This window comes from Trachinotus anak, unplaced genomic scaffold, assembly GCF_046630095.1.
Source record: "Trachinotus anak isolate AG129_WGS33_773 ecotype Australia unplaced genomic scaffold, CSIRO_AGI_Tana_v1 ptg000016l, whole genome shotgun sequence".
In the NCBI taxonomy this organism is placed as follows: domain Eukaryota; kingdom Metazoa; phylum Chordata; class Actinopteri; order Carangiformes; family Carangidae; genus Trachinotus; species Trachinotus anak.
This window is the reverse complement of record NW_027273867.1, coordinates 21,673,135-21,694,773: the sequence shown is the minus strand read 5'-3', so window position 1 is coordinate 21,694,773 and position 21,639 is coordinate 21,673,135. Positions and strand designations below refer to the sequence as shown.

The window sequence follows — 21,639 nt, the reverse complement described above, 5'->3', positions numbered from 1 at the left end:
CCCCGGCTCAAAAATGTAAAAGGTGTCTTGCCCTCTATCGTTGATCTTTTATTCACTTTTATTCTCATGGAAACAAAACATCGAAATGAATATCAGAGATGTCCACAGCATCCCATTACCTGCTATAGACTTAAGTTCCACATTTAACATCAGTATTTCATTGAAGTACCTGGCAGCTCTGCAGTTTGTCCTGGTGCTGGGCCTGCAGCTGGTCCAGGGCAGCCCGGAGACGCTGCTTCTCTTCAGGAGGAACAGTCGAGTCAGGTTGCTCCAAAAGGGATCGAGTTGACTGGGTGATTTGAAGTAGCTGTGCCTGCTGAGTCTGGAGCTGCTGAAGCTCAGCCTGGTAGAGAAGCAAAGGTTACTGATCACAAACTGTTTATAAAACAAGACACTGAAGTCAAAATACACCGACATAAATTAGAGGTCCTGACCTGCAGCGTCTCTGTGTGTGACATGACAGCGCCCTCTGGCTGTGAGAGCGGGGCATCAGTAACATATTGAGCCACCATCGACTCAGATGCTCTTCTGCCTGGTTGATTAAGGGAGGACAACTCATTCAGCAGAGTGTCTATCTGGCCTTGTGTCTCTTGGAGCTCCTCCTCCGCCTTTGCCTGGAGGAGAGGAGCAGAGGAAGGAGGATGAGTACAGAAAAGCTCTGTTCTTATTCATATTCTCTAACAATCTTAACTGACATAACAGAATTGCAAAAATAGGCAGGTAATTATGAAGAGCCCACATTTACTTTCTTTAAATGCTAAACAATAAGAGAGAGATATGTACTATACATATGTATATCTATAACCACTCTCCTCTTCCTACCCGTTGTGTGTTCTGCTGCACAGTGGTGTTGATGGCCTCGTCCAGCTCTGACAGTGACGTGTCTGCTGAATCTGTGAGGGCGCTGTACTGCTCCTTCATTCTCGTTAGTGTCCCCTGGAGGTTCTCCCTCTCCTCTGGGCTCAGACTTTCTCCCCGTTCGGCCAGGAAATCCTCCACAGAGCGGATGGCCTCAGCTATGCCCTCACCTTTAATCTTAAGGTCCTTCTGTACTTCCTGGAGAGAGAAAACAGGGGTCAGAAATGGCTTTTAGAAATATTAGATTATAAGAAGAGCTATAAAGAACTATCTGTAAATATAAACATGTGGATCAACAGATTAATTTGTGTGTTCTGATTTTATTGTTCAGTGCGTGTGGCCTTTAGTTTCTAGATGTGGAAGGAGATGAATCTCATACCTTTAGTTTTTTCTGCTTCTCCTGCAGCACCTTCACATCACCTGACTCTGCTCCAGCAGTCTGACTGGCCAGCAAACTGGCAGCTCCAGCCAACCACATGGTGAGGCCTTCTAGTTTCTGCGAGCATTCGGCTTTCTGCTGTTGGACCACCTGAGAGAAATGAAGGAGGAGAGAAGGAAGGAAAAAAGAGCAAAGACCCACAGAAGGAAGAAAATGTGAGGAAAACTGATTGTGATGTGAATTATTGTTAAAAGTCAACAACTGAACTTGATCATGTGACAGACCCAGACCATGTTTTGATCTAACAACTAGTTTTTATCCTTCTTAAATTGAGAGCACACTAAAAGCACATTTGCCCCTAAACAAAATTCTTGTGTAGTGCACACTTTGCCAAGCTTTGAGCAGATTGTGTCCAGAGTTCACACTTACACACACACACACACACACAGAGACATACAGGCACACATATAGTATATTTGCATCAACATGTTGGTCAAGCAACAACAAACAATACAAAGAGAAAGAATACAAATATCTTTTTATTTGCTGTTTTTCCCCTTTCTCCTCCGAGTTCAGGTGAGAAAAGAGGAAAAACAGTGAAGCACTGTAACTTAAGCAAGGCTTTTCTGCTATCAAATCTCTAGCCTTTACCGCCGTGACACAAGCGATTTCCTTCAGTGGCAATCTGGAACAGCAAGGCAAACAGGTTAATAATACACATGTTATAGAGACATGCAGAGTAGCAAACAAGCTTGCATTGAAGGCCTGTGTGGTTGGAGTGAGGGTGGTAATACTATCCATGTTGTGGCAAAGCTTTGCAACAAGAGCAGCAGTGGGTTCCTATTAAAGTATGAAATGATGAGAGAAGGTTTCAGATGATGTGTAATGGTACTACTGCAGTGGAGGTTAGCTAGTTACCATCAGGCTTTTTCACTTTCTAGTCAAAACAAGTTTGATATGATTTTATAGAAAATGAGTGATTATCAAAACAGTACTGACATCTTGTGCATGACACTAGTTAACAGCATGACAATAAAGCTGTGAAATACAGTATGAATGCTAACTGTATTTAAATATATTAGTGAGAAATAGCACAGCATTTCAAACCAATCTGACTCAATCATCTTTTTCCAAACCTCTCTCTCCCTTGCACTCTGCCTCTCTCTGTCCTTCTCCTCTTCTTTCAGCCTCTCCCTGCGCTGCCACTCCTCCTCTCTCTCTCTCTGGGCAGAGAGGGCATCAGCCCAGGCCTGGGCCTGGCCCGATGCTCTGTGGAAGGCTCTCTGGAGCTGCTGGAGCTGCCCCAGGAGCTTCCTGCTCTGCTCAGGAGCCAGGTCTTGTGCCCGCTCTGAGATGAACACTTGAATTTCAAAGGCCACGTTATTGACCTCATTGGAGCGAGCCATCAGAGAGGTCTGGAGCTCCTTAAAAAAGGGAGAGTTAAGTATTATTCCAGCACAGCTCATAAACCCCAGGAATGTGAAAGTACCTTACAAACAGAGCACATGTTTTATAATTCACAGTGCATGTTTTACCATATGATCCTTGTTTATTTAGCACTGAGGTGTAGTGTTGCAAGTGCTCTAAACTGACCAAGCATCTACAGTGTAACGAAATGGCTATGTTGTATCTTAATATATTTTTATACAATCCCTCTAAAAGAGATACAACTAAAAAGTTCATGTCAGACAACTTGCCCTGCAAAGATTCAGCTGCTGTGTGAGCTGATCCTGGTCATCTTTCTCTGCTTTCTCCATTTTTTCCATCCCTGCCATTCCTCCGTCCATCTGAGCCTCTGTCTCCTTCAACCAGGAGAGCAGACTCTCCACTTGTCCTCCCAGTGACTTCTGCTCAGCTGTTACTGCCTCCTGAAAAGAAAGGTCAGTGCGATTAAATATTGCTGTTAAGTGTCGAAGCCTTGTCTTGGTGTAATAAACACGAACATCGACACAGAGGTAACAAAAACAGGATAACTGCAACAAATGAACAACTAATACATTTGAGTGCTTTTTTTTTTACCTTGTATGAATCTCTGTGGTCGCGCAGACTTTGCAGGATGCCCTCAGAAAGTGTTCTGGCAGCCTCATACCCTCGAGCCAAGCTACGCCCGTCCTTTTCCAGGGCCAATAGGAGCTGTGGGGGAACATCTTTAGGTTTTGGCCTCAGTAATTGCTCCACGGCCTCAACTTCCTTGGTGATCTCAGGCTCCAAGTCCCGCAGTTCAAGGTCCAGAGTCTGAGAGACAGATTAGGAAAAGAAAACAAAAGTTTTCTTGATACTGTTAAGTAAGAGACTAATCCTCAAATCAGCTTAATTGTTTGTCTCACAATGGAAACCAAATGCAAAAAATTTAACTTTAAAATAATTTAACCATCAAGTGCAACATAGCTCTGTCAAGTAAATATGAATATTGTTTCACCTCAGTCTGTCTGATGATATCATCCAGGGCAATCAGGCTGCGGCCAACAGACTGTTGCTGCTGCTGTTTGAGTCGGACTTCAATATGTCTGACCATGGAGACCAGGGCTACGATTCGCTGGTCGTGCTCCAAGCATTCCTGACGTCTTAATGAGGACTGTGGGAATATAAACAGAGAAAAATAAGCTAAAACATAACAACATAAGAAATAAGTTAAAAATTCTTTATCTGTGTATCTTAAGACATGATTCTTTTAAACAAATCTATATGAAACTTTAAGAAAGAATCCTGTTCTAGTTTTTCTTACCTTGCCAGTCGTGGACTTTGTTCCCTCTTTGTCTGAGACAGTTTTGTGTCTCTCTCTGACATCATCCTCTTCCTCTCCCCAACTCTCAGTTGCCGTATCAGACTCAGGGACTCCAGGTGACTCAGACTCAGTTGAAGCATCTTCGGAGAGTGAAGGTGCAGATTCTGGAGATTCAAGATGTTGCTGTTGGTCTTTTAAGAATTTCGATTCAGGAACATCGGTACTTTCAACTTCTGATGGTTGGTGACCTTTCTTCTTTTTAACTTTTCTAGCTGTTTTATCTGGTTGTGTGTCAGGAGCCATAGACTGAGCTGTGGGTTGGATGTCTGCTTTGTATGTAACAGCCTCATGAGAAAAGTCAATGGATTCTTCTTTCCCAATAGATCTACCCTCTGCAACTCGTATGTCTTCCTCAATGCGAGAACTGCGTTCCTCTGATTGATGTAAACATGGTAGACTTTGCTGAGTGGTCTTAGCTTCTTTAACAGTACTTGCAGAGGTCTCCATTTTGTTTGCCTGATCACTGGTTGACTGACCATCAGTATCTCTGTCCATCCTCTGCTCCTTAGTCAAAGCTGAGTTATCTAAAGTTTTTTTCTCCATTGTAGGTTTTGTGGAAATTTTTGTTGTTGTCACCTCAGAATCCATTTTTTCATCAGCTTTTAACATCTCAGTATCAGGCTCAGCTTTGTCTGTTATTTTTTGACTCTTAGACTTCTTATTCTTCTTACTTCGTTTACTTTGCTGGATTTCTTCAGGCTGGACTGACAGAACAGTCTCAACATCTTTCTCTTTGTCTTCCTTTCCAGAACTCGTGATCTTTTCTCTCTCTTTTGAAGGAACCTCCAACTGTTTGGTAACCATGCCCTCCTTGACAGAAAGTTTCTCCACAGTTTCTCCATCTGCTTTCACCTTTGCCAATTTCATTTTGTCTTCTTGGACATTAATCTCTTCCTCACTCTCTTTTGGTGAACCATTCAGTCTCTGGACACTATCATCTTTGACACCATGACTCTCCAATCCATCAACGTTAGCTGGCAGAGTTTGTTCCATTATATCTCTAACAGTTATGCCTTGACCCTCCTTCTTCCCCACCTCTTTGCGAAGTGCCTGCAGCTCCTCGGCAGCCTGCTTCTCACTCACTCCTTTTTCAAACACCTTTTTCAGAATGCTCTCTTTGGCTTTCAGTATCAAGGCTGCTTTCTCATTTTCTGGTAAAGTAGATTTCTGGGGCAATTCATGCTCTTTCGTTTTTGTTACCTCCTGACTGCCCTCTGGTTGTTCTGGCTGTTGAGAGACAGAAGCCTTCTCTTCAACTTCATCTTTCTGCTCTTCTCTTGTTATCTTCTCTCTCTTATCACTTTTATCTATATCTTTAGAAAATGACTGTTTTCTTGCATCCTTTTCTGACTCAATTGTATGTTCTGTGAAATCCAGAGGGGCTTGAACTGATTCGTGTCCCTGTTTTATTAAATCATTTTCAGCCTCAATTTTCCAGTCAATCTTTTCTTTACGTTCTCCATTGGGAGGGCCAAGGGAAGCTACTTCATCATCAATCTGTGATGTCTCATATTTGTCTGGTGATGCAAATTCATGTCTAACTCCATCTGTAGCCTCAGGCTGCCCTTCAATTTCTGAACCAATTTGGTCAATTTCAGATGAATGTTTAATGTCTGGAGGTTGTATTTCACTCTCTGCTTCTTTACCCTTTCCCTTCTTTTTATTCTTTCTCTTTTTCTTGCTTTTGCTTTCTGTCTCTTTGGATGGAAAGGTCAATGATTGGTCTGACTGCTCAACATCAGTGCTAGATTTGATCTCTTTGTTTAAAGATTTCTCATTTTCCACTGCTTTAACTTTACCACCTAAACCATCATATCTCTGTGTTGCTGCATCACTCTTTCTATATTCCTCCTCACTAAACTTTGACAATTCAGTGTTATCTTTGCTTTCTTTGTCATCTCTAATCTCTGCTGCCACAGGACCCACCAGGTTTTCAACTTCAGAAACATGATGAACCACTGATGTGCTCTCATCACTGGGTCTACACTCCTTTTCCCCAACCTTCACAGGTTCCCCATCAGACTTCAAAATAGCAGCCCCTTTTCTGACCTCTTCCTCTGAATCTTTACCAATATTATCGACACATGTGTGCATAGATTCTCCAACAGAATCTCTGAAAATGCTCTCCTTTTGTTTATCATCAGTCTTACTCTCATCTCTCTGCAGTCTCTCATTAGCCTCCTCTTTAGGAAGACTCTCTGTTTTATTGGGGTCTTCCTGTGGTACCATCTCCCCTATGGCTTGCTGAATTCTTTTCTCGACATTAGCTGCAAAATTACACAAGAGGTCCATGGAATGGTCTGGCTCAATTGAAGACTTTTCTCCTGTTGACACTGGCACTTCTACTCTGTCCTCCTCTGTATTAGCGTCATAGGAAAGGGACTGATCTGATACTACAGATGTTGACGTCCTTCTATCATCCTGTTGAACTCCTAAACCTTTCTCTGAAAGTGGAGATGTTGAAGGGGCCTCAGTGTTTACATCTGCCCAGTATACTGGACTATCTGGGCTTGACACAGACAATATAATAGCAGGGCTGTATGTACCATTTGATGAAGCAACAGGTGTAGAACTATCTTCATCACCCTCTATCTCTGCAGAGGCCACTTTGTCCTGAATCTCTGAAGCTATGTCACTGGATATCAGTCCGACTGCAATAGCATCACTGAGACTAGAGACTCGCTGTCCAGTAGTGGGATCAACTAAACCTCCTTTCAAAATCTGGTTGGTGGCTATTACCTTGACCATATCATTTCCAACCAAACCTCTTTTACAGGCTTCAGATAGGGGAAGCCTTTCTCCAGTCTTGATATCAATTATCCCTCCACTATCTGCCTGGCTTTGGAGTAGCCTCAGTGCTGGAATTGGGTCAACTTGCTTTGATGCAACTGCCTCAGAAAGGGTAAAATTGTCTCCTCTTTGCTCATTTTGAACACCTCTGAATGGTTTCACCTCCAAGAAACGTTTACCTGTTTCAATATCTATCTTACCCTGGTTTACAAGTTCTGAATACGGCACAATGCGTGCAGTTTGAGGGTCAAGTGCTCCTTGTGTCACTGTGGGAGAAGCCATGACCTCACTGGCTATGTTCTCATCCAAGAGACCCTTAGAAACTGCCTCTGTTAATGTAAGTTTACATCCAGACTCAGGGTCTAAAATACCTCCTGTTGATGCCTGGAAAACAACAGCATCTGGGTGAGATGTAGGGCTAACTTTTCCATGGTAGACAAACTCTAGTTCTTCCAGGCCAGGAGCAATAGACCGATCCACTAATCCTCTATCTACAGCATCAGAGACTGAAAGCCTCATTCCCGAAGCATGATGTATTATACCACCCTCCGCCACCTGCCTTGCCAACACCTGATAAGCCTCTTCTGACCTAATTAACCCTTTCTGAATTGCTTGCTCCAGAGGAACAGGAGACTTAGACTCTGGGTCAATAACACCTTCCATCTGCAGTTGTAAACTGGCTTTCGTGAGGGCTGTTGCTGAATCTGTATCTTTTCCTTTGTATGCCTTCTCTAATGCCAGCAGTCCTTCCTTTTGATCCTCCTCAATCAGTCCCAAGTTTGCTGCAAGAGTGACAGAGACTTTCTTATCCCTACGAAGGTCAACGATCCCCCCAGACACCACCTGGGCTTCTAGAAGTCGAGCAGCAGTGTTGGGGTCAATCAATCCTGCCTGTGCTGCCTCCTTTACCCCGCAGATCTGCCTCTTCTCTACATCCACAATCCCTGCAAGAGTTTTATCTGCTTTCAGGACACTCCACATCAGATCTTCATCTAGTAAACCCTCCTGCATAACATCCTCCATGCTAGGTGACTCACCGCTACAGGCATCTAGGAAACCCCCAAACAGACCTGCCTGAGCCATTAATTTAACTGCAGTGTGGCCAGGAAGGACACCCTGTGCTACTGCCTCATCTGGAAGCAACTTTTCCCCCTCCTCTGTCATCAGTCCTCCCTGTTTCAGCTCTAGGACTAATCTTGCCAACTCAGCAACCTCCTCTCCCTTCTCCACTGCTGATTCAAGAATATCAGGTTGAGCAATCTTTGGGTCAATCTCTATTACAGGCACCTTTTGTTCGATCCTTTCTGATTCAGTCTGGGAATGTTTTAAATCTTTTCTATCATCAAACTGTGTTAAATGAATATCTTCATTAGTTTTTGCTCCCAGTGGGATAGGATCACTCAAAATCTTCCTTTCAATATCTTCCTCTGATTTGAGTGGTACTGTGATTGTTTTTCTATCTACTGTTGTGGCTACACCACTTGTCTCCAGACCATCACTATCTCTGGGTTTGGATTCAGTTTCTACCAGCTCCTCTGGGCCTTCAGGTGAAGCCTTTAAACTTTCAAGATTGGACATTTCTTCCTTTTTAGCTTTCACTTTTGCATCTTTATCTTTATCAATTTCATTGTCAACTTCAAAGGCTAAGTCACTCTCTACAATTGCTGATTGTTTCTGCAGGACTCTATTGTCATTTTCCCCATCATACCTTTCCTCTAGACTGCCTGTTCCATAGATTTTGAAATCCTTGCTTGGTGGGACTGCATTGGAACTTTCTTCTTCAGTTTGTTTGTCACTGACTCCTTTATCTGTCAAACTAAACTCTGTTACCATTTGCAAATTTCCCTGCTTATCTGTAGCAAAAGCGCTTAGAGGCTCATGTCCACATACAGAGTCTCCAGCAACCAGTTCAGTGGCTTTGACCAACTCCAACAGCTCAGAGTCTAGCAGCACCAGACGTTTTCCAGAATGGGCATCCACATAGCTGTGAGTCATTAGGTGAAACAGCAGTTTGTGTTTTGCTTGTTCTTCAGGCTCCATTCCTTCTGTTGGTGTAGCATCCAACACAAGGCCTAAAGGTGATGATGAAGGGGGTGGAGAAGATGGCGGTGGAGAGGAGCTGTTGGAACCCCAGCTCAAGCGGTTTAGAGATGGGGTACCTGACTGATTCATGTTGGGAAGAACATCTGGGATGTGGGTGTCTATGAGAAAATTGATTACCCTGGGCTCAAGGGCCTCTTCAGCAGCCTGGTTTAGGGGCAGCACCTGGAGGGTTTCAGGATTGTACAGGGCCCCAATGGCATGACGCTGCTTTAGAATGTTTCTTGCTAACTCTCCTGAGATCACTCCTTGTTGAAGAGCCTCAGCAATGGGCAGAAGTTCTCCAGATTCAGGCCAGAGCATTCCCATGAAAGCCCAAAGAGACTCAAGGACCAATAGAGCCAAACGAGAGGAAAGAAGGTCTCTGCGAATACTTTCTTCCAAATCCAGGCGTTCTCCACTGAAAGGATCTAGAATTCCCCCATTTTGCAGCTGACGTGCTAACATGGCACACGCTAAATCCTGGTCCATAAGCCCATGACGAACAGCCTCATCAACTGTCAGCCTGTGGCCAGAGCGTGGGTCAGCAATACCACCAGCAAAAAGCTGAGCTTCAAGAAGTCGTACAGTAACTTTCCGATCAATCAGACCTTCCTGGACTGCACGGAAGATGCCAACTTTTCTTCCAGAGCGGAGGCAGACTGTTCCACCAGGTTGCTGTTTGACAGGGAAGAGAAGAAGGCCTGAGTCATCGTCGAAGACACAGCGCTGCTGTAGCTCATATAGGTTCAACTTTTCAGCTGTGTTCGGATCGATCAGCTCTCTACGTTGTAGCCTTGACTGGAGTTTGGTGAGGATTCTGGGACTCAAAAGTCTCATGTCTTCTGCTTGCTCCAAACTCAACATTTTCCCTGTTGAGTCTCTCAGGCCACCAGTGTTCATCTGGAGTTCCAGAATACAGATTCCTAGCTCCTCTTTGATGAGCCCAGACTCCATGGCTGTAGCTACTGGTAACACATTTTGTTGTAGATCACCAGCAGGTTTTGTATTTTCCACCAAAAGCAAGGCACTCTCTAGCTCATGAAGAGACTGTCTGGTATGGGCGTCAATTAGGCCCTGAGCTAGACCTTGTTCCAGTGAAAGATTGAGAGGGGAGTCAGGCTGGACAAGCCCACCCAGAATGAGCTGAGCCTCCAGAAGTACATGGCAGGTGTCCTGGTCAATAAGACCACGCTTGGCTGCTTGGAACACTGGGAATGTTTCCACTGTTCCCAAGTCAATAACTCCAGCGATGGCAATTTGGTTCTACAAAAAGAAAGCAAACAAAATTCTAGTTGACATGCAGTCTAGTATCAATGTGGTATGTATCATGCTATGTAACTATGTATCATTTTATATTATTATGAGTGTTTTATGGGCAGAACTAGATGGTAGAATCAGAAAAAGAAGAAAACCACAACCAGTTTACACAAAAACACAACTGTTCAAAAATCAAAAACACCACAAATGCTTTTTTTGTTGACATGTTATGTATTTGTACATATTTTACTTTCTTTTTGTTTTCTTAAAAAGCGCTTAGATACTTACCACTGCTCTTCTAAAACATCTAAAACAAGCACTAAGCATGCAACAAAGCAACAAGTAACAAAAAGAAGCCTTAAAAAAAGCTCTAGATAGAGGCAAGAAAACACACGTAAAAGAATACACAGGTTTTCAGAAGAAGAAGAGAATAAAATGTCTAAATGAGAAAAACTTACTTGCAACGGTAAGAGAGAAAGCGAGCGCTACTTACCGTACGGGCTTGTCCCGTGGCACACACACTAATGGGCCAGCTTATGGCTCGGCAGAGCGAGGCGCGACAGGTGAGAAGCTGGTTGTTAGCATTCTGCATGCCACTCTTCATTCTGACTCCTAACACTGCACTGACACTAAATCCTCCCTCTGACCTTACTTTAAACTGGAGCAGGCTCAGGAAATGAAACTATGAATGACTTCTTGGGTCTGACACCATTAGGTAGAAACTGAATAGGTGGAAGAAACTATTCATATTACAATTTCTCACAATACACACTATTCCAAAGGTATATTTACCTCTTCAGATGCATGGATCTTCTTATGAATTACAGATTATAATTTTGCAAAATACCACATATCACATAACCACTAATTGGATTATGAGACACTTTCCCACTTAATCTAACTGAACAGTAAACTGATCTCAGTCATTAACACAGAACAGATTTAGGATGTCTACAAATGCCCTGCTTTGTTTTCCTTCTCTCATTCTGATCCTCGGCTCAGAGCTTGGATGTCCACAATTCTCCTTTGGTAGCTGTTAGTGATTTCCAAGCAAAATGCTGGTTTAAAATTTCACACATTAATAGTATGCATTAGGACAAACACAAAAAATATCATTCACACACACACACACTTGTGATCTGGACACAACATGCTCAAATGGTGAAGTGGGATTTTGCATAGCTGGCCTCTGGTGCACTTATACTCTAAACCAAAAGTGACTTTTTTAAAAACGTCTATGCTTCAGTGAGTATTTTTTTAGTCACAGAAAAATCCCCTGTAAAACCATATAACATTCACATAGGAACGGATTATTAGGTGCAGCTGCTGAAACTTAAGAATTATCATCAAGAATTGCTTGAAACCTGAAACACTCAGACACACTCAATTCATTATGGACCAATGTATCATATTTCATGTGCCAGGACATGAACAATTTTATGACAAAGTGCGAGCTGATTGTGAATGTGTGATTGCATTGGTTGACTGTACATGTATATATGGGGTCAACTTTATGAGGAGTAAAATAAATGCTGAAATGCGATGTGTTGACTTTATGCAGCAGCATTCTTTTTACCACTACATAAAAAAGGAAAAGAAATTCTATTCTGCAGCTACAGAGATGATCAAATGTGAAGGTGCATCTATTTTGAAAATGATTAGTTCTAACAATGCATCTACGAAAAGCAAAGCTCTACAGCTTTTACCTAACTGCTAGCATGAGTCACCACCAAGGCCGTGTATTAACCATGTTAGCAGTTCAGCAGATGTATTTTCTGATGATTATGACAATGGTGATGACAATGGCAAAAACTAGGGTGGGGATAGTTAATGACATGACTGCAGGCCTTTAGGAGAACAATGTGAGAGTGGAACACTTCATGCTGAGGCCGAATTCAGACAGTGTTCAGAGATCCTGTGAATCCTTCTTTACTCTTGTGTAAATATTCTAATTCATAAAAAAAATTACTACATTTTTAGACTGGCAAAGTATTTTTTATAACTTCTTGAATCACAAAGAAGCCGTAAATTTAAAGTGTCAAAAAGAGAAAATAGAAGTATTCGATCTTCTGAATACATGTCTGAATAGGGTCTGTGATGTTTGTTAAACCAAACCAAGTCAATGAGTGAGATTCATCAATAGTGGTGATGTTTGTCAACAATGCACCCTCTGTGAACACACAACATGCTGTACAACACACACACATACACACTCTTGCTGGCCCACACACAAACTCACACTTAGCTTGCAAGCGTATTCAGACTTAAAGCGACATTTTATAAAAGTACCTTCACAATTACACGTTTTAGATGTTGTCAAGTTTGCACAAGCTGCAAATACATTTTTGTCATAAATCTACAGAATCCTTTCTCCATCTCAGCCCATCCCTCCAACCAATTTACCTTTCTTTCCTCCTCTTTGGCAAGTTGTTGCTCCAGCTGCTGCAGCTGTTGGGTGGAGCTATCACACATCTGGTTGTAGGTGGATTTTAACTCGTCCAGCTGGGACTCCACATGAGCACGCTCCTCTGGGGACAACCTGGAGGTGGGAGATTAGAGCAGGGTCATGTCTTTAATGTTGTGTCTGAGTGTGTGGTCCAAATATGTAGGTTTCACAGTTTTGATAGAAAATTAATGAAAATGTCAATAGTTGTAAGCTGGAGAAGTTTCAGGACAACAAAAATGGTTTGTTATTATTGTTTTTCCTGAAGGGTAAATAGTTTGCACACTTGTTTGCCCATTGAAAACAGCTGCAAAACACCATTTGGTTTATTTATTAAACAAGCTGTAAAATACCTTCTGGTACATGTACTGTATATTACTGTAAACTGGAACTGGTTTCATCCAATTCCAGTTTTCTCAATCTGGAATAAACCTGAAATGCACTGTTTGTGTAGTGTGATAAAGTCCATGTGTGGTGCTCTGAGCTGGGTTCAGAAACACAGGTGAAGTCGTGTGTGTGGTGTAATGTGTGTGTCCATGTGCACGACTGAACCTACTTGCTGGCCTGTTTTGATAGAAGGAAGACCTGTGTGCTCCTTATGGCTTCAGCCACTTCATCCTTCTTGGCTGCTAGCTGTTCACTGATGGCCTTCAGAGAACACAGAGGAGCAACATGCTTAGTCCAGTATTACGCTTTAACAGCGAAACAGGAACCAACATCTTATTTTAAGTTTAAAGCTTCACAGCACAAACACTTCAGAGCTCCAGGAGCTGAAATATTACATTTCTGTTGTACCTGTTGAGCAGCAAGTGAAGACTCAGCGTTGGGGCCCCCGGTCCGCCCCTGGAGGCCTTGAACCCAGCCCAGCAGATCTGAAACCTGCCCGACTCTGGCCTGCTTCTCTTCCTCCACCTCTTTCTGCACAGGTTAAAAAGATGTTTAATAAGACAAATCTCAAACTATTTACTGTGTTTAGCTCTTACATTTTCCAGAGATCTTACATCACCAGTAAATGAACAATATTTGTTTCTGCTAGAAAGATAATGATTTATAGTGAAACAAAGTCCCACCTCTTCTTCTTCTAGTCTTCTCAGTGCATCGCTGATGTACTTTACATGTTGGGTTGTCAAAGTGACCAAGGCTGTGTAGCGTGTGCGCAAGTCCATAAACTGCAGAGACAGACCCAGAATTACACAACTTACCTATCAATTGAAATTATATTCAAATACAGTCAAAAAACACACATAGCTGAAATATTCTAAACCTCAAAAATGATTTGATCAAAGTAGTAAACTGTCATTTCTGTTCATACCTCCTGAGTGATGGCGTCAGAGGAAGAGTGCATCCTCCTCCTCTTGACAGGTGACTTGTGTGTCGACTCTACAAAGGCTCTATATGTCATCAGCTGCAGTTCATAGTCCTACACAGTACAGCCACAGTGAAACATCAGTGAGTTAGAAAGTGGCTGTGCAACTGTAATATAAATCATAATACTATAGAGTATATTTCGAAATAATACTGGTTTACAAACTGACACTTATCAAATACAGTGACCACAAGAAAATTTGGTCCATTTTACAAATTACATTTAAAACACTGTACATGAAAAACAATTTGAACAGACATTTCTGGAAGAGTCTCTTACCTTCACTGAGGTGCAGTACTGTTTGGAGTGAGTCTGACACTCATCTAGTTTGGTCTGGTTCTTTTCAATCTCAGCTACTAATGCCTGAAAAGACATCAGCCAAAAATAATATGTTGTTTATTTAAGTCAATCAGATAAAATGTTTAGGCTTCATTTTGTTTATCGTTTTTTTCCACTATTTGGTGGAAACCAAATGTTTCTGTCACATATGAAGTCATTCTTTAGAATCAATTCAAAACATTTCATTATTGTCTTTTCAGGGAACCATCCAATCAGTCTATTGATCTACAGATTAAAGTCGATGACATCAGGGTCACTAACCGTCTGCTGGGCCAGCTGTTCAGACAGCGCTTTGCTGTCACTCTGTCCAGGTTGTGTGTTTTCTTGTCTCTCAGTCGTCTCTTCAATCCACTTGATCAGAGCAGAGTGACCGTCTCTGTACTGCTGCAGGGCTGAGCCCAGAGCCTCCAGATCAGCTCGTCTGCAGTAAAACAACAAAACACTTTCAGAACGTTTCATACACAACAATATTTATTGTAAAGGTTACATGAGGTCACTTCTTCAGTAATTATATATTTCTCATTATAATCAGAGATCAGAGAACAGGGTGAGTAACAAAACCTCCTTCATTCATCCTCACTCTGTTATCTTATTAATCCTCTCCCTCCTCTGTCTTTCCTGCTCACCGTGTCTCCATCTGTCTCTTAACTCCGCTCCACCTCCCTGTCATCTGATTGGCTCTCTCCTGGTAGAGCTCCAGCTCAGGGCTCCGGTCAGGGTGGAGCCTGCTGAGCTGAGACCCGGCTTCTTTGGCACGATGTACAACAGACTGCAGAGACTGGAAGATGTCCTCCTGCTCGGCAAGCTCAGCCTGCCACTTCTGGAGAGAGATAAAACAGAAAGCAAGACAGGCAGAGAAGAGGCAGAATGAAGGTTGGAGTCAAACAGTTTCACAACATCAGTCTTTTTCCTTTCGCTGGTCATTAGAAGATTTTATGTGACAGTTTTTCTCTCACCCCTAGTTGATCTCTGAGGCTCTGGATGGCCGTGGTGTCAGCAGGAACTATGTCTTCTTCACTTAGTCTGCTCTCGTACTTTCTGACCTGGCTCTCCACTTCATCCAGGCTGCGAATCAGGACGTCCACTGTCTTTAACCTTGAGGAGGTGAATAAATAAACCATTTTAAAATGTACTATTCAGAGATAGCGTTCATATCTCTGAGTTAACCAATCAAACAGAGTTCTGGGAGGAGACACTAACTTTTCTAGGTAGACAGACGAGAGGTTGTGCAGTTTGTCTGTCTTTTCCACAGCTTGATTGAGTTCAGACCGGAGGACAGGAACGCTGGAGGACGTCGCCTTCTCCTCGAAGAAACTGACGCAGCGGCGAGACACGTCGCCCAAACTGGAGCGCAGGGCGTCCAGCTCCGACTGCAGCTTCTGGAGAGGAGAGACAAGTTCAGAAATCAGCTGTAGGTGACAAGATCAAACAGTAATTATCACCATCAGTAAAATAACAACCATCACATTTCTGATCTCACAGTTGCCATCAGATTGTAATATATATATCAACATTGTTAAAAAAGTAATACTGCATGGAAACCTTTCCTGCAGTCTCTCTAGAAAATACATCTCTCAAGAAATATGAACTGATAAAACTGAATATTGACTTAAAAAGGCTGCAGCTGCACATTGCTACCAGCAGATGGCTCAAACTGACCTCTTGCTCTGCAATCTGGACAGTGTTGTCAGTGCTGTCCCCTGACAGTCTGCTGGGGGGCGGAGTCTGAATTCCCCTCATCAGCCTCTGCTCGGCCTCATTTAGGTGAAGGGTGATGTTCTGCAGTTCCGACAGGTACGACCGCGAGACTGACTCATCCTTCTCCACTGGAGAGAGGAAGGAAGGGAAACACAAAGACGAGATATTATTTTATTATGTAACACTCAACAGTTTAATCTGTTTTAATTTAAGAACTAATGCGTGTCGACTGATGATAAAATGGAGACTAATAACATCCTCTGACTTGCTGAATTTTATCCTCATCTAACATCTTAAATGTAAATCAGTTTAACAGGCCAAAATACTGATCAACAGTTTTCTCATGAACAGGATTTTTTTTCCATTAACAGATAAAGATTAAAGAAATTTGGTGCTACCCTGTTGTGACTATTGTGGAGTTGATACAGAGCCACTGATGTGATTCAGCTGAAGGTCAGAAGGTTCAGTGTTCAGCAGGGTAACAGACAAACTCTACTACTCTCTGAGGCTGGGTGTGAAATCAACATAAGATATGGTTAAACTTAGACCAAGCTCCTGTCACATGTCTCACCGGTCTCCATGTTGAGCAGCAGGTTCTGGCAGTGCTGCTGAGCCTGCTGGACGTCCTTCTCCAGCTCCCGTCTTTCGGCCGGCGTGAACAGAGAGCTCTCTTTGCTGTCAGACAGGAAGTCGGCCAACTGGGACTCCAGGTGATCCAGGACCTGCTGCCGCTCTGACGGAGACTGACATCGAACCTTAGAGGTCAGACACAGGAGAGGATAAGTACAAGAGAGCAGCTCGTCACAGAATCCTCCTCCTCAAAAGGTGAAATTAACTATACATTAAAACATTAAATGGACCAATTAACTCTCTCACACACACACACACACACACACACACACACACACACACACACTCTTCATCTCACCGTGTCCAGGTTCCATCCGGAGACAGTCCTGACGTCTTTGAGCAGGTAGTGCCAGGACACCACACTCTTCATGTTCACATGGAGCTGATGCCACAGAGACATGACCTTCTGGTACAACTGCTCTGTCCTGTACACACACACAGACATACAAACACACAAAGAAAATGAAGGAGTGTGAATATGCAACAGAAATAATCTCCAATATGTTGTGAGATTTCAGTGAGAATCATGAAAATACAGAATGAAACTTAAATCTTTAAACATAGTACATGAAAATACGCTATTTTAAAATCAGTTGCCATATCTCCAAACAGTTATTACTGAATGAACCTGCAGTAATTCTTAGTTTTTTGTAAACAAATGTAACCTCAACAACACTAATGTAATGTTTGTAGTGTCTGTCTGACCTGCTGGCTGTGTCGATGGCCTCCTGGTTCGGAGGTGGGACGCTGAAACACACCGAGGGGACCATGGCCTCGTTCCCCGTGGGACTTATCACCTTCCACTTGGTCCTCTGAGAGTTGTCCTCCAGCACACACTCCTCTCCTCGGCTTATTGTGATCTGGGAGGAGGTGGTGGAGCAAAAAGAATGCAAGGACACGGAGAGAGGGGGATAGAAGGGAGAGAAACAGAAAACAAAGAGGGAAACAGGGAATGGAGGTTGTGGAAAGACGGGTGTCGGGAGTGAAGGAGGGAGTAAAGACAGACAGATGAAGTTTGAATGAAGGGAACAAGATGAAAAAGAGAGAAATAATTAATAGTAAGGGAGGACAAAATGATTACAAGTCAGGAAATGGTTGACAAGGAAGATGACAGTGGTTAGAAGACAGGATGGGTGGAAGAAAGGTCAGATGGAAAAGAGGAAGAGAGCAAGGGAGGTGAAATAAAGGAGGAGAGAAGGGAAAACACGTAAACCAAAACTGATCGCAACAAACTCATAATGCAACAAAAAATGCAAACATTTGTGGATTTCATGAAGTTAGCAGAAGCCCTAAAATGATATGACATTAGAAAGTCTGTCACAGGAACGATGTAGACTAAAAAGCTGCTTTGCACCTCTGAACTGAAAGCTTTTATTGTGAAAGCAGCAAATGTTCTCCAAACTCAGTGTGAGGTTTACTGACACCTGGGCTGGATTTCTCCAATTCACCTAAGCAGTAATAAGGGAAAAAAAACCCATTTCTGACAAGGAGATTTGAAGGAACCCAGCACGGGACAAAAACTCAGAGTTTGGGATTAGAATCTGGAAAATTCTGGTCTAAAATAAAGAAAAGGCAAAGCCATGACTGTGGGAAAGAGTTTTAGGGCTGCACGTTAAGAGCCTACAGCTGTACTGCCTCCCGCACCCACCACCCTCTCTCACCCCTTCCCTGCACACACATCAGATACATCAATAATGCAAAGCTATGCACATACAGTAAATACATGGAATGTAAATTAAAGCTCAAAGCTGTGAGTTGTTAATGTCTGGCTGACTGAATGAGCCTCAGAGGCGTGTGCTGTGTTAAAGTCACTTCAGTCCAGGGCAGTGGTTGCTACCTGTCCTTATCCACTGATCTGGTCCAAGACATTGATCCAAGACTGATCTTTGTAAAACTTTGTTGTCAGGGCCGAAGTTAGGTGTGGAAGTTATGAATCACTTTGCTGATTCTAATAACTTGGTTTAGTTCAAAGATTTGAGGTCATAATGTCGATTTATTCATGTGAAATTTCTCAGTGACTGCATCACTGCTTAAAAGCAGATCAGTAAGTGATCGATTCAGTCAACAATTACCGTAGTTCTCCAGTGGAAATGGCTTCAAATTAAATCAGCGACACTGATGATTCAGTGCACTCAGTTCATGTTGAGGATGTGGTGTTAAAGATTTGTTCATTCAGAGACTAATTCAATTAAGAATTGTGGACACAGTTTGTGGTAACAAAATGAACAAAAGAGCAAAAGCAGTTTCACCTCTGATGTGTCAGTATTTTACAGTAGCTTCAGTGTGTGCAGGTATTATTCTGTACGAAATGAAACTACATAACAAGACACACAGAGATGAAACTGCTGCCACTGCTTTTGTTCCCCACCCAACCTCGTCTCTTACATCCTCTAAAAGACTATTCTTCAAGACACTTCCTTTTTCTTTGAGATGGTCACATTTTCTAACAGAGTCTTTGCTTATTTTCACTTTCTCTTAAATATTACACACCTCACACCTTCTGTCCTGCCAGTTTCACTCTAAGACACCTACCAGGGCAGGTATCTGACTCACAGCGAGCTGAGACAGAAACTTAAGCTGGACCTAAGACCAGCTGATAAGGGAGGGGCAACCACAGCATAGTGTGTGCAGTGTAAGAATCTGAGGTGAGAGAGGGAGAATATAGGCAGTTATACCTGAATGTTTGTCTTGCCAGCCCAGCCGACAGACGAGAGGAAGGGAGGAGGATGAGGAAGAAGAGGGAGTGAGAGGGGAGAGGCAAAAAGGTACATAAGGGTATGGAGAGAAAGGAGAACACACAGGGAAGTGAAGGAGAGAAAGATTACTTTGGGTCATGTGCACTTCTGTCTGGTGAATATCAGCACACACTGCTTTATTTTCCTGTTTCTCTTTTAGATCACTGATGCGGCAGAGAACCAAACCACCTTCCTCCTTCACCTGGATGCAACACCTCACATGCAGCACGCTTCAGAGAACAGACTGACCCTGAGGAATCTAACACAGCAGACTAAAAATAGCAGCATTAGGGGCAGCTGTGTGTCCATGCCAAGCTGCTGGAGTGCTGGGTGATGGTTTTCAACTTAGCCTGCAAAGGGGACGGGACAGATGTATAATTGATCAGCTGTTAGATTCCCTGAGGGCATCACAGCTGAGACTGAGAGGCAGAGAGGAAGGCTTCACTTGTCTCTGTGTGTTATGTAAAAGTGGCACTGAGGGAAAAAACAAGGCACAGCCTCCAATCTCTTCTCAGTCATTACTTCCAAGTGTCTTTTGGCTATTTTGGGGCTCATACAAAGACCCAATCAGAGAGAGTTTTCTGGGGAGAACAAAGGCACAATTCATCTGTTGTGAGAATTATGATTCTGGATCATAACTGAACAGTTGGAGCTGTTAGCAAAACATTTCCACTGCTGTAGTCTATTCATCAAAATGGACCAGCTACACTGAGAAAAGAGTTTGTGTAGACGTTGTCATCAAGCTAAGGAAAAAAAATAAAACTAAACTTCACAACATGGAGGAAGCAGCTAAAATAGAGAAGCCACAAAGTGGTTGTGGGGAGGTCTTGGAGAGAGAGTGCAGGGCAGAGAGGAGGCGGTTTGTGGTAAGGGTCAAAACAATAGAGTGGTGAGCTCAGTGGTGAACCGGTGCTGAATATAAACATACTTTGTCACGACCATGTCCTGGCAGTCAGAGGAGTTCCTGATACAAACCTTCATTAACACGGGTGCCTGAAGACTAACACCGGCTTATTTCTGCTTGAACAGATTCACAGATTCCAGGTTTTCATCATCAGACACTGACAGTAACCATTGACTGAGAGGTAAAGGACAACATGCAAACCCACTTGTTCATCAAGTATAACACACAGTGTGCCCTACCTCTATTTGTCTGTAGTCACAGATGGCTTTGATGGGTGTGGTGGCTCCCAGGGTGCTCTCTGCGCTGCGGGGGCGGAGCTGCACTATTGTCTTGGCCCGGCCCACCAGACTTGCCACCGTACTGCGGTACTCTATCAGCTGCTCCTTCTCCTCCTGCAGGAGCACAGAAATCATTAGACATTAGACATGTAGTTAGTCATATAGAAAGCTCTGTGAGTTGGTCAATTAACTCTGATCCTTCACAGTTTCACAGTCTGTCTATCATTTTGAATAATCTCTGAATAAACTTAAAAATACTATTTATTAACCACAGGCTGGAATAAAACAGCTTTTTAAAGACTAAAATGTGAATGTTTTTTAGAGGAAGTGTAAGGATCACCACAGTTTACTACAATTCATCCTGATGGGAACATGAACGTGTGAACCAAACTTCATGACGATCCATCCAACAGTAGTTGAGACATTTCTGTCAAAATCACAAATGTTAACCTGATGGTGGCGCTGGAGGAAAAGTCAAAGGATCCCAAAAGTCATTATAATATGTGCTCTGAGAACCATGACCGTGTGTACAATAGTTTGTGCCGATCCATCCCATAGTTGTTGAGATATTTCTGCCTGGTCCAAAGTGGTGGACTGACCAGCACTGTCAGGCCTAGAGCCACGCTGCTGAAGTATGACTGTGTCTTCCACTGAGTTGTTTTTATCTGACAACACAAGAACCTGCTCAAATCATATCAAACACATTATGTTCAATATCATATTAGATATAGTGCAAGTCCTGCAAGTTCTGCTTAGCCTGTAGCTCCGAACCATGAAACATTAAACTGTGTCCTCTTCACTCTGGCTGTTTGAATTACATTTTATTTCTGTGTCGCCCCCAGCAGAGAGAGTCATCAAGGATTCATTACAGAGCGAGACAAACAGAGGGTCCGGCTGAGAGGAGACGTACAGGAGGGAAGAGATAAATGGAGGGAAAGGTAGCAACAGACTGAGACTGTGAGAGGAGGCTTGTGTTAATAACGTTACACCCCACAAATGAATTTGACACTGAGATGGCATTCACTGCAGTCAGCAGCACTGCTGGACCACAACAACTGACAAACTCAGTTTATACAGTCGTGAATCAAAATGTGG

The 21,639-nt window shown here is 43.0% G+C and overlaps 1 protein-coding gene across 24 annotated transcripts in view; it reads right to left on the bottom strand.

Annotated features, from left to right (window-relative positions):
- The window catches only part of macf1a (microtubule actin crosslinking factor 1a), a 224,626-nt gene that overhangs the window by 72,170 nt on the left and 130,817 nt on the right, over positions 1 to 21,639 (bottom strand). For 14 of the 24 annotated variants that reach the window (XM_071501060.1, XM_071501066.1, XM_071501065.1 and 11 more), the window contains 24 exons: positions 20,494 to 20,658; positions 17,333 to 17,487; positions 16,926 to 17,052; positions 16,569 to 16,752; positions 15,959 to 16,125; positions 15,500 to 15,678; positions 15,256 to 15,394; positions 14,926 to 15,119; positions 14,561 to 14,720; positions 14,240 to 14,323; positions 13,907 to 14,014; positions 13,665 to 13,763; positions 13,390 to 13,512; positions 13,151 to 13,242; positions 12,555 to 12,690; positions 3,963 to 10,157; positions 3,657 to 3,812; positions 3,257 to 3,472; positions 2,935 to 3,105; positions 2,374 to 2,661; positions 1,238 to 1,387; positions 823 to 1,056; positions 435 to 614; positions 170 to 343 (listed from right to left, as the gene is read on the bottom strand). In XM_071501060.1, coding sequence (XP_071357161.1) covers positions 170 to 343; positions 435 to 614; positions 823 to 1,056; positions 1,238 to 1,387; positions 2,374 to 2,661; positions 2,935 to 3,105; positions 3,257 to 3,472; positions 3,657 to 3,812; positions 3,963 to 10,157; positions 12,555 to 12,690; positions 13,151 to 13,242; positions 13,390 to 13,512; positions 13,665 to 13,763; positions 13,907 to 14,014; positions 14,240 to 14,323; positions 14,561 to 14,720; positions 14,926 to 15,119; positions 15,256 to 15,394; positions 15,500 to 15,678; positions 15,959 to 16,125; positions 16,569 to 16,752; positions 16,926 to 17,052; positions 17,333 to 17,487; positions 20,494 to 20,658 — 9,876 coding nt within the window. The remainder of the gene's footprint in view (positions 1 to 169; positions 344 to 434; positions 615 to 822; positions 1,057 to 1,237; positions 1,388 to 2,373; positions 2,662 to 2,934; positions 3,106 to 3,256; positions 3,473 to 3,656; positions 3,813 to 3,962; positions 10,158 to 12,554; positions 12,691 to 13,150; positions 13,243 to 13,389; positions 13,513 to 13,664; positions 13,764 to 13,906; positions 14,015 to 14,239; positions 14,324 to 14,560; positions 14,721 to 14,925; positions 15,120 to 15,255; positions 15,395 to 15,499; positions 15,679 to 15,958; positions 16,126 to 16,568; positions 16,753 to 16,925; positions 17,053 to 17,332; positions 17,488 to 20,493; positions 20,659 to 21,639) is intronic. The other 10 variants (XM_071501061.1, XM_071501068.1, XM_071501072.1 and 7 more) reach the window with 2 other exon arrangements.